Raw genomic sequence first — 11,589 nt, forward strand, 5'->3', positions numbered from 1 at the left:
TATATGGCTCATAAATCCGAGTCGTGTATATAATACGGGAAATGTAGCAAATATTTCGAGGTATTTAACATATCTGAATCATTAAAAAAAAACCCGAATATCTCATGTTCGAAAAAGAAAATTAAGATAACTTCACCAAACAAACGAAAGTGGAAGGAAATATTTGTGGTCATGATTAATAAAATATATTTTTATTTGACGTTATATTGTGTGGGTGTTTGTTTTTTTTTAAACTATTTAGATTGTAAAGGGTTGTTTTGTAAGAACTTTGGTAAACTAAATGTAAAAGACTGCACATGTAAATGTGGAAAATTATTTCTTGGAACGGAATGTGAAACACGTAAGTACATTGTCTATATTTAACTTTTGTGAATCCACAAACCACTTTTATACAAAATATTTTGTCAGATATGGCCATCTGTACGACAATGCCAAATGTGATGGTTGCATGGGTACTCACTCTATTTTGTCCGAAATGAGTATTACGAATTTTCGTAGCATACCCTGATCATTTTCTAGGGACACCCGTCATTTCAAATTGCTTAAATTGAATCGTGGCATTTTAACGAGAACATCAGCCTGTGTGCATTTTAAATGTTTAAAAGTCCTCTTTTTAATATTAAGATACATGTACATGTATATAGTTTCAAGCATAAGCAGAACTAAATACCAACCCTTTCATGTAAAAAATCAACAACTTAAAGTCAGTCTGTGATTCTATGAGACGAGCAGTCAGTCACTGTAAATAAACTAACAGTTGACGTACTGTTGTTTTTTTTTTTTTTTTTTGATTTTGCAGTGATTGACGGTTTCCCTGAAAAACAACACAGACACTAAACATTATGCTACACTAGTTTTCAGTCTATAGACTTGCTACTGTGCATTTACCTTCAGCGACGAATTTGAAGCGACAGAAAGGCAGCTATCGTAGTACGCAGGCCTTTGGTTTGTTTACGTGACTGACATTTTGCCCAATAACACTGCAGACGTTTTGCGCTTCGAGTTGCGCATTCTCGAAGCTGTTCTAATCCTGGATACAATACTTACAAAACTTTTTAATACACCCAATGTACAATTTTAAATAATTTATTTCATATTCCATATATATTAAACTAGTTACAATATAGTAGTATCTACAGTTACAATTAATTATACATATATAACCATGTCCCAAATATAATTCCCTAAAATTGTTATATTATACAAAGGCAAACATCTATATTGTTATTTTTCGATCCACAGCAAACTGTCCCAAAAAGGATCCTTTCTACTGTGGACCGGGTAATTTCTTCCCACCAATAGCGTGTTTAAAATATGGAAATGTTCCTGGATTATGTCCATACATGTGTGGAGTATGTGTTGGCGGAGAGAGTAATATTATTTTTATATGTCATTAAATCAAGTTAAGATGCTTGCATCCCACATTTTCTTCTATGTTTTTGCCTGAAATTAACACTTCAATGAAATACTAGTAACCTGTATGCAGTATAAAATAAAGATAACTTGCACAAATTTGATTAATTTAAAAAAAAACACCAGGTAATCATTCAAAGTTTTGTTTTATTCAAACTTTATTACGAGGATTCTCAATGGATTTCAGCTTTCAGCTGTGTTATACTTTCATTATATTATTTATATTAACTAGTTTATGTTCTTGTTTAGTCGTCATTTTGGTGGTACTAATTAAAAAGGGTTTAGAGTGTTCATTAAATGTTAGGAAACTGAACTCAAATCGATGTTCACGTTTAATACGAATTGGTTAACTTTTTATTAAAGCCACTACTACGACAACGATGGCACCGACTGAAGCTCTTGAAATACCAATAGCAAAAACGACTTCAACTACCACTACCACTACGACGACTACTACAACCACAACGACCACGGCAGCGCCAACAACTACGCCGAAACCGGGTCATTTATGCCCCTACAGTGGGACCAAAGCCAGTAAGAGTAAGTATTATGTAAATTACCTATATGTAGTTGCTGAGCAACTGATACCATTTCTCATCTATTTGGCAATCTTTCACAAGCAAATTTTGTTGTCATTTTGAAGTGTTACGCATAAACTGTTTTAATTATCACTTACAGATGGTTTGTCAACAATAAAGCGTTTTAGAAGTCAGACCATGATAATCATGAGGCTCATTAAAGGATAAAGAGTACGTTGTAGCAATAAAGCGACTTTTGAGCAACTTTTGGTAACATTTTTGCGAACGAAAATAAAATACGCTCATAATCGGCATATCAGGATAGTGAACAATATTGTTTTCAGAATTATCGTGATTTTTTTCGTGTCATATCATTGTATTTTCTAATTGGTAAAGTTTTAATGAAATAATCATTTTCATTGTCCATATCTTTCGTATTCAATTAAACATTCTAATTTCAATTTTTTGATCCGAAATGGGGCGTGGGTGTCAAATGCAAGTCCAAGGGAAAGGTAAGTTTTGCGCCTGAATCGAGGTGTATTTTTCCGTCACAATTTCTCAGCCGTATTCAACACCAGACCCTGCATGGTAGTGTGAACTTCAAAAGAAACCAATGTAGCTTGAAATGACCATAACATAAGTTAGAACCGTTCGCTTTGAGAACTGCCAGATCTTTATCTAATCTTCCATAATGCCGCTTAAACTATATTCTGACAGGCTGTGAATTTAATAATTTTAATTTATATATATGTATATAGGTGCTTGTTCTGGATATGGTGATGCAGGTGATGATATGATGTTATGTGTTAGTAAAGGTGGCGTAGTTGGTTGTACAGAATGTAATATGTATTATAATATCAAGAGAGATATATGTCCAGTGATGTGTGGATATTGTGACGGTACTAATACTCTTTATATAACAATCGTGATATTTTATTATAAGTAGTGATAGGTGTTATAGGGTATATATGTTGCTTACTCTTTACAACACACGTTATCTCATTTCTTACTTATGACGTCCTATACGCTAACATTTTTCGCTATATTCTAACAAATGAAACAAAATGGAGACTTGCATACGCCAACTGTCAAGGGTTCTTTAACGTGCACGCCAATGTGTACACGGGACCTCGGTTTTTCGTCCCATCCGAACAAATAGACATTTGTCCTCGTCAGGTCATGCGTCCTGCCCCATTGACATCCGGATAAGAGATTGGAATTTATTACATCTATGGTTTTTTACATTACCATTTTCTAACACTCCTATCAGTCGGGGTGAAGCCATCATATATTAATAACAAGAAGTTCGTCTTTTTTGTATTTGTATCGTTTGGAAAGAATGGATAACGAGTCGACTTCTTCGGCTTTATTAGGTTCATCACGTCATTAGCTCGTCCATAATCTCCATTTTGTATTATGACGAACTCTATTTGTTAGTTCATGGTGGATACTGTATTAAAGTTATACCGATGAATTAAGGTTTATCTCCTCAAACATAACGATCTCGAATATTTCCTTACTGGGGTTAAAATATGCTCTCTAAACACTATGCTGTTGGTGATTGTTTAGCATGTTGTATCTGATTCCAGCGCCGTGTAATGGTAAAGTATGCTTAAATGATGGTAAACTGAACAAACAGTCATGTCAGTGTGAATGTAGACATCCATACGAAGGAGAACTTTGTGACAAAGGTACGTATAAATAACCCTATAAATAAATATTACTCTGTAGTTTACAAAAATTAGAATTGAAAGAGTATAGATCTAGCAAAAATAATGGACGAAGATAGCATTATTATGTTTCATAGTAATATGGACATGCACTCATTCATCGTAGTAGTCCGAGGTGTCTGTGTCTTTCCATAACCGGGTGTGACATTTTTTTGGCCAGTGTTTGAGAATTTATACAATTCCTTACTTTATATACTACCCCAAAGATGAATCATATACGACCGATCTTTCTACGAATCCTTTATCTAAAATTTAGTGCAAAACAAATGAAATTGAAGTATTTTTGGCCTGATATTTCTTGGGATTCCTCAGTGTTGTTTCCGCTGATCAATGGTGCAATACGTCCAGTCGTTCGGATGGAATGATAAACAGGTGTACCTTGTACACGTTGGCGTGTACGTAAAGAAACCCTTGAAAAATGATGACGGGTAGCCGGAAACCCCGCTATCTGGGCAAAGTTTCCCTCATACAGATGGTGATCAATATGTAAGGCGTTTCAAGATCGACAACGAACAATTGGGACTTGATGGTTTTCTTAGTGGCCTTAATCATTCGAATTCGGCGCCCAATTCCATACCTTTTTTAATTTCCGATCATAAAGTTTTCTATATTAAAACATCTACTATTCCGAGATAACTATTTTCTTTAGGAACACACTATGCAATATTTCATAATGGTACTACACATATCTTTAAACATTTTCAGTAAAGTGTGGATCGCCTGATACAACACCCTGTGAAAGATTTAAGAAGAATTACTGTGATCTGTATTATAATACCAACGTAACGTGTCCCGTTCTCTGTGGAATTTGTTAGCGTATTAAAACAGCTATCTTCTAAACTTTGTGTTTGTTTATTTTTAATCTTCAAGCCACTATACGCAGGATTTTTCTTTATCACCAAAAATACCAAAACAAAGTTAACCGACGAAGAAATAAATTCTAAGTGCCCGATGAAATAACAATGTTTTTAGGTATCAGTGTTATATTAAGCACTGATGAGAACACGTTGTTGCCCCACCCCTTTGCATAAAGGTCCGTAGTTTTAGAGAAGAAAAAATAAAAACCTGATATAAATTCTAGATTAATACCGCAAAACTTTGATACGTTATCATTTGGAGTAGTCTCCCCTTTACCTACAGATACACACGCTAACTGAGCTTAATGTAGACTCAATAATATTTCACTGTACGGGTGAGATAACGCGAAATTGATATAATGATAGGAACGCGTAATCAACTGCACTCGTCATTAATAACTTAGTGCAAAAGGATCCATGGAGCTAAATTGAAAAATCTGTAGGGTCATTGTCCGTCATCTTCACACAAATTCAATTTGTATGTCAATATGGTAGATAAATAAATTTATTTGGCGTAAACATATTATAAATGACATATTAATGTTTTGTAAAAAAAATGTTCTAGAACTAACTTGGGACCCCTTTAATATTGGTGAACCTTGACTGAAACCTAGTTAGCCCCTTCCATCTGACCCTGATGTAGTGTGCTGTTATATGCGAACAGTTTTCTCAACTTTCTTTAATGCTTATCATTCATATAGGGGCATATACTGTGTGTACGGACAGTTTCCTCAGCTACCAGATTGTAACCTTAAACACACATTATGCAAGAGATACATCTGTATATTGTAGGTCTTTCTTTAGGCCTTAAATGTTATCTAAATTATTAAATTAGACATTAATTAACGTACAAAGACCATAATCAACTCTCGATGACATCGGATGCGAGCGATATTTAGTGGATTCAAATACGTTTTCTGATGGATGCGGCTACCGTAAAAATGAATGAGCAAGACCTTTTTAATATCCTAACAACGGTGGTGATGACGATCGAGGCTAGCCTATAGTTCCATCGCTAATTTCTAGACTCAGAGTGAAGTAATTTGACTGAAATTTTCAGCATATAATAATAGTTTTGAACTATTATTGCAAGAACTGTCAGCTAGATATTTCGTTTCCGGCATAAATAAACTATCGTTGCTCCAATCTAATATAAAAATATATCATTCAAATAAACGAACAGTAGAAAAGTATGGTCACAGGTTGTATTGTTTTTGCGGGACGATTGAGTGACCTCGCCTATAACCAACCCACATCTGCTATGCTCAAACTTTGTATACATTGATATGTGTTTGAAGCGTTTATATTGTTTTGGACTTTCTCTAATGTAGCCATCTAACATGAGATGTCTTGTAAATATCCATCCGATCATGAAATACACTAGATTGATATCATTTTTAGGAAATAGTCCCTTATTTCGTGATATGTCTCTCATGTTGAGAGTTGTTGAAAATACTGGTTTGGCATATTCTCTTTTAAGGTTTCTGTTTGTATGCTTTGCGGTTTACCGCACTTTCTATTCCATTATATGACTATTTTTGATATTGGGTTCTGAACAACAGTATAGAATATCTTGAATAAGGTAGGTTATGCTTACTCCATCAAAACGTATTATATCAAAAAACTCCCCAAAAAGTCCTTTAAAAAAATGCATTTAGTTAATTGTATATCAGAGAATATATTATATTCCTAGCTTAATCCTTTGAATGAAAAGGGAAAACTTTCACGCCTGTATTATTTCTAGAACACGTGACAAATTATTCTAATAATATTATCAGATAGTTTCGTCTCGTTTTTGTTAGTTCTGGAGATGATGTGCTAGACTGGCTGATGATTGTAAACATTAACAAGAAATATTGTGTTATCTTAGCCTTCAGATAATTCCTATAACACTCACCAGCTGTACATATTAGATCGTGTCTTTGCTGTGTAGTTCTAACGAACTGTCAACGGCCAATGCTAAAGACACTGCAATAGTCGTTATCATTCACAGACAAGAGCGGTTTGAGTCAATATCGCCCAAAGTATTGGAAAGTGACCGACAAGGAAAGATATAACAATTCCTTCTTCGTGGTTCACCTTTTGTGATATCTGATATAAAAAAAACACTGTTGTCGGTGATTAGCAAGATAGTTTTTCAATATTTCAATTATCCATAAATTCGCCAACCTCTTAATGATATCATTTAAATTAGGATATGATGTGTAGAATCTGATTTTGCAGCACTGTTGGTGCTGTTGACAAAAGAAACGCTCTTACAGTGATTAGTAGGACCATCATTTAAGCGCACGCCTTCTACGAAACTGTGACTGCATAGACCTACCCAATGCCCAAGTCGATAGCGGATATTAGAATTGTGGGATAGATAGAGATGGAGAACGAGAGTGTTTTATAATTTAAATATGTTGAATCAGTAAGTCCAAAAATCAATGTTTCAGTCTACAACACCCATCTGGTTGAAGCCGACTGAAGAAAACATCCAAAAAATAATTTATAGAACGGGTGGTGATACCTACTATATATACACAATATCTCATGGGACATATCACTCAATACAACTTACTTTTGATATGTCACCCTCATTACCCTTTTGTTCGCTTAAGAATAATATAATTGGTGTTTAATTAAATGTCACTATCATCAGAGCCCCGGATTATTTGACATTATCAACCTGTGCAGTTGTGTATTTGATATAAATGAATATTTTCTATTACATATAATATAGAGTATTACATACAAACTAGCTGAAAAATAACCAATTCTATATGTGTCACTAGGTTCCTTATGGGTCACTGTCACAGGATAATAGGGCTAAAATAAATGGATCTATTAACTAGGCTAGACTAGCTCGTTTATTAACCGCATAAGCATAAAACCTGCTACAAAATGTCAAACGTATCAATATGTATCAATATTTGATATGCTTAACATTTTGCAACAAGTTTTACGTGGGTAATAAACGAGCTAGTCTAACTTAGTTGTTGGATCCAATTCGTTTGCCCCTCCTGACCACGTCCACCACAACGGGCACGGCAGGCGTTAATATCCTGTGATATTGACCCATAGGGAACCTATAGAAATTGGTTAGCTTTTCAGCTTTTCACCTCTGATCTTAATCAAATTGGGAAAGTTAAAATAAAACGAATCGTAATTCACATCTGATTTTAGTTAAAGGGGCATTAGGTACTGACAGTTCTCGTTATAATAGTTAAAAATAGATAATATACAGAATATGCTGAAAATTTCAGCCAAATTGCTTCACTCTGGACCGAGATATTAGAGATTCAATTTTAGGCTAGCCTCGATCGTCATTACTGACGTTGGTACAATAATAAACAAAGTCTCGATTATCCACGTTTACGTTAAATTATCCAAAACAAAAAGTATTCATATCCACTAAATATCGCAGGCTAACGATGGCGTTGAGAGTTGATTATGGTCTGGATCAGTTAATTAATGTCTAAATAATAATGCAGATAACGTTTCAGGCCTAAAGAAAGACCTGCAATAGGCAGATTTAGCTCTTGCATAATGCATGTTTAAAGTGGGAAAAGCATGAATAAAACGAAACGCAATTCACATCTGATCATAATAAAATTAGAAAATGAAATGGGCTTTAACGTTCTACATTTTCTGATGCATCCGGGCTAATAAAGACGCATTTTCTGATGCATCCGGCTAATAAAGACGGGGTTATAACTGTTGTGTGACACGGGGAAACATATTGAAAAAACGTATTAATAGAAGGAAGGTTTATCTGTTTTATTTTAGATATACTGACATTTTTCCTGCTAAAATCCATCATTCCAAATATTAGAATTCCCTGTTGGTGTAAACTGTGTCAATTTCATGACAAAAATTCTTTGTCTGCGATACATCATTTAAATTTTGAAGTGGATACACAGCAACAAGGATTCGCTCTATCTACAAAACTAATCAACAAGAACATAAACAGACAATGTTCTTCTCTAGATCAAATAAAGCTTTATACTGATTATTACCGTAGACAACTTACTCTTAATTAAAACTAAGCTTCTATAGATTGGTCGCCACCTCTAGTTTTTAAATGAACTTTTAACCAAATCTGGCACTAAATAATGTGTTTTTTATTACTTTCTACGACTTAAATTCTGGCCAAAGTATACAGGTATAATCTCATTAATTCCCTCCTTCACGCGACTAATTCGTCTTTAATGGTTCCTGGAAGCGTTTCTTTAACCAACTAATCAAATAAGGGCAGTGAAGAAAAAGATGGCCGCTTTGTTTTTATTCCCTCGAGCTTCTAGCTTTTATATGCATGGCTTTCTTTAATCATAGGTTTGAATTTTGCAAAACCCAATTACCGCCTAGAGAATGGTGTTGTGGCCGCGAGCGAGCAGTCTAATGTTCAATTTGTCAGCATAAAGTTTATACATTTACATAATAATCTATCGTTTCCTTGCCTGGATCAGCTCCCTTAACACATTTCTATGTTCTCTATCAATCTTAGTTTTCCTTAACAGAAGAGAGCGGTTGACTTAATCACAAATAAAAACCAAATAAAAGAACCACATGTGTAACGTATACATTTGCTATACTCCCAGAACAATACAGTGCAATGAATAATCACAGAAGACTTTGCAAAAAAGAATGAATTCATTTTGTGTTGCTAAATGGCTTCATTATTTTTTTTGTGTTGGACTCATAACAAGCCATATCCTTCACACACATTGCAAAAGTAAAACAAATATGCCTGCTGGGGGGGGGGGGCTTCATGAAGAATGGGCTGACCTATACGAACTTGGTGCTTATTACTATATTCACCTTAGAGAGATACAGATGGCCGCTTGAAATCAATATAAACCACTGTAAACTTCAAATGTCTGTAAGTTAGGATGAATCAGTTTGAATAATTCTTGTATTCTATATTGATCCTTCTTTTTGGAATGTCCGGACTTCACAAAAAGCTGTATGACAAGAAAAGACAATGGTGTAGAAATACAGAACAGATCCGTGTAATGACCCGAAGACCATCTCGTATTCTTTTCGTGAGATCATCTGTGAATAAGTCCACGTAGTTCACACGTCCCCTCCCTCCCAATTCTATCATTATAGCTCCAAGTGCTAGAACGAGGCATGGCATGCTTTCCTTTTCCGGAAAATACGTGTAGGCGGTGGGAGGTATATTGAGCTGTAGTAAAGCAATCGAAAATATAAGAAAAGTAGGACTGAAAATATTTATTTATGCGATTACACACCATAAAAAAATAATAGGTTATATACCCCGGTTGCCTCGATGTTCGTTAACATTTGAAATAACGACAAATTATAAAAATAAAAAAGAGTAAGACTGATTTTTTTTTTATCCAGGCACAGTTTTGTGCGATACAACACACACCCTCACACATACAAATTATACACCATCTTGGCATCGATATTCGTTGTAAGAAACTAGATACTGCCCAAACGATTACAAAAATTCAAATCTGTCTGCATGAAATCTATGGAATGGAATGGAATTTGAACTTTAGTTTTTTGATAAGACTGCATTTTATTCTGTGTTTGGAATCTGTTTTTGGTATATGAGGCACTTGGTTATACATTGCTGTATTTTTGTGCCCATGTATCTTTAACGGTGGGCCTATACGAACTTGGTGCTTATTACTATATTCACCTTAGAGAGATACAGATGGCCGCTTGAAATCAATATAAACCACTGTAAACTTCAAATGTCTGTAAGTTAGGATGAATCAGTTTGAATAATTCTTGTATTCTATATTGATCCTTCTTTTTGGAATGTCCGGACTTCACAAAAAGCTGTATGACAAGAAAAGACAATGGTGTAGAAATACAGAACAGATCCGTGTAATGACCCGAAGACCATCTCGTATTCTTTTCGTGAGATCATCTGTGAATAAGTCCACGTAGTTCACACGTCCCCTCCCTCCCAATTCTATCATTATAGCTCCAAGTGCTAGAACGAGGCATGGCATGCTTTCCTTTTCCGGAAAATACGTGTAGGCGGTGGGAGGTATATTGAGCTGTAGTAAAGCAATCGAAAATATAAGAAAAGTAGGACTGAAAATATTTATTTATGCGATTACACACCATAAAAAAATAATAGGTTATATACCCCGGTTGCCTCGATGTTCGTTAACATTTGAAATAACGACAAATTATAAAAATAAAAAAGAGTAAGACTGATTTTTTTTTTATCCAGGCACAGTTTTGTGCGATACAACACACACCCTCACACATACAAATTATACACCATCTTGGCATCGATATTCGTTGTAAGAAACTAGATACTGCCCAAACGATTACAAAAATTCAAATCTGTCCGCATGAAATCTATGGAATGGAATGGAATTTGAACTTTAGTTTTTTGATAAGACTGCATTTTATTCTGTGTTTGGAATCTGTTTTTGGTATATGAGGCACTTGGTTATACATTGCTGTATTTTTGTGCCCATGTATCTTTAACGGCGGGCCTATACGAATAGAGGAGCCAGAGTTGTTAAGTAGGCGAGACACTGGTTTGCTAGCCTGGTGGTCGCTGATTGGATCCTCGTGTTAGGCAAGAAAGTTCATAGGGAGTTTTCGGCGTGGTATCCTCATATCAGTGGTGGAGGACAGCTGTCTAGTCGTTCGGATGGGACGAAAAATCGCAATCCCGTGTACACATTGGCGTGCACGTAAAAGACCCTTTGGCAGTTGGAATTCGATATAAGAGTAGGCTGTAACGCCACTATTCGGGAAAAAAATTCCCTCATACATAGCACACTGAATGGCGTATGCCCGTCTTCATTAGCCCAGTCGGAAAAGAACAGCAGGACGTTAAACCTCATTTCATTTCATTTCATTTCCTATACAAATATAATCTAGGACATCGTATTTTCTCGTTAATTATTAGTGCCTATGTGTATGCTTGTTTCACGTTGATACACTTTACATCACGACCCTAAGGATATATATGTTGGCAAATTTAAAGCAATACGAAGAAATCCGATGAAAAAATGAAAGACAAAACCCACCTGACTGGGTCACGGTTAATATCCTATGGTAAGTTAATGTCGCTTACTGCTCTTGAAA

The 11,589-nt window shown here is 35.2% G+C and overlaps 1 protein-coding gene across 1 annotated transcript in view; it reads left to right on the plus strand.

Moving 5' to 3' along the window:
• Nucleotides 1-4,494, plus strand: part of LOC126828001 (cysteine-rich venom protein Mr30) — a 90,945-nt gene extending 86,451 nt beyond the window's left edge. Inside the window, exons 8-13 of the mRNA XM_050557584.2 lie at nucleotides 242-340; nucleotides 1,243-1,371; nucleotides 1,777-1,953; nucleotides 2,690-2,830; nucleotides 3,521-3,622; nucleotides 4,367-4,494. Of these exons, the coding sequence (XP_050413541.2) occupies nucleotides 242-340; nucleotides 1,243-1,371; nucleotides 1,777-1,953; nucleotides 2,690-2,830; nucleotides 3,521-3,622; nucleotides 4,367-4,476 (758 nt within the window). The 3' untranslated portion in view covers nucleotides 4,477-4,494. The remainder of the gene's footprint in view (nucleotides 1-241; nucleotides 341-1,242; nucleotides 1,372-1,776; nucleotides 1,954-2,689; nucleotides 2,831-3,520; nucleotides 3,623-4,366) is intronic.
• The last annotated feature ends 7,095 nt before the right edge of the window (nucleotides 4,495-11,589 follow it).

Source organism: Patella vulgata, chromosome 7 (genome assembly GCF_932274485.2).
Source record: "Patella vulgata chromosome 7, xgPatVulg1.2, whole genome shotgun sequence".
Classification (NCBI taxonomy): domain Eukaryota; kingdom Metazoa; phylum Mollusca; class Gastropoda; family Patellidae; genus Patella; species Patella vulgata.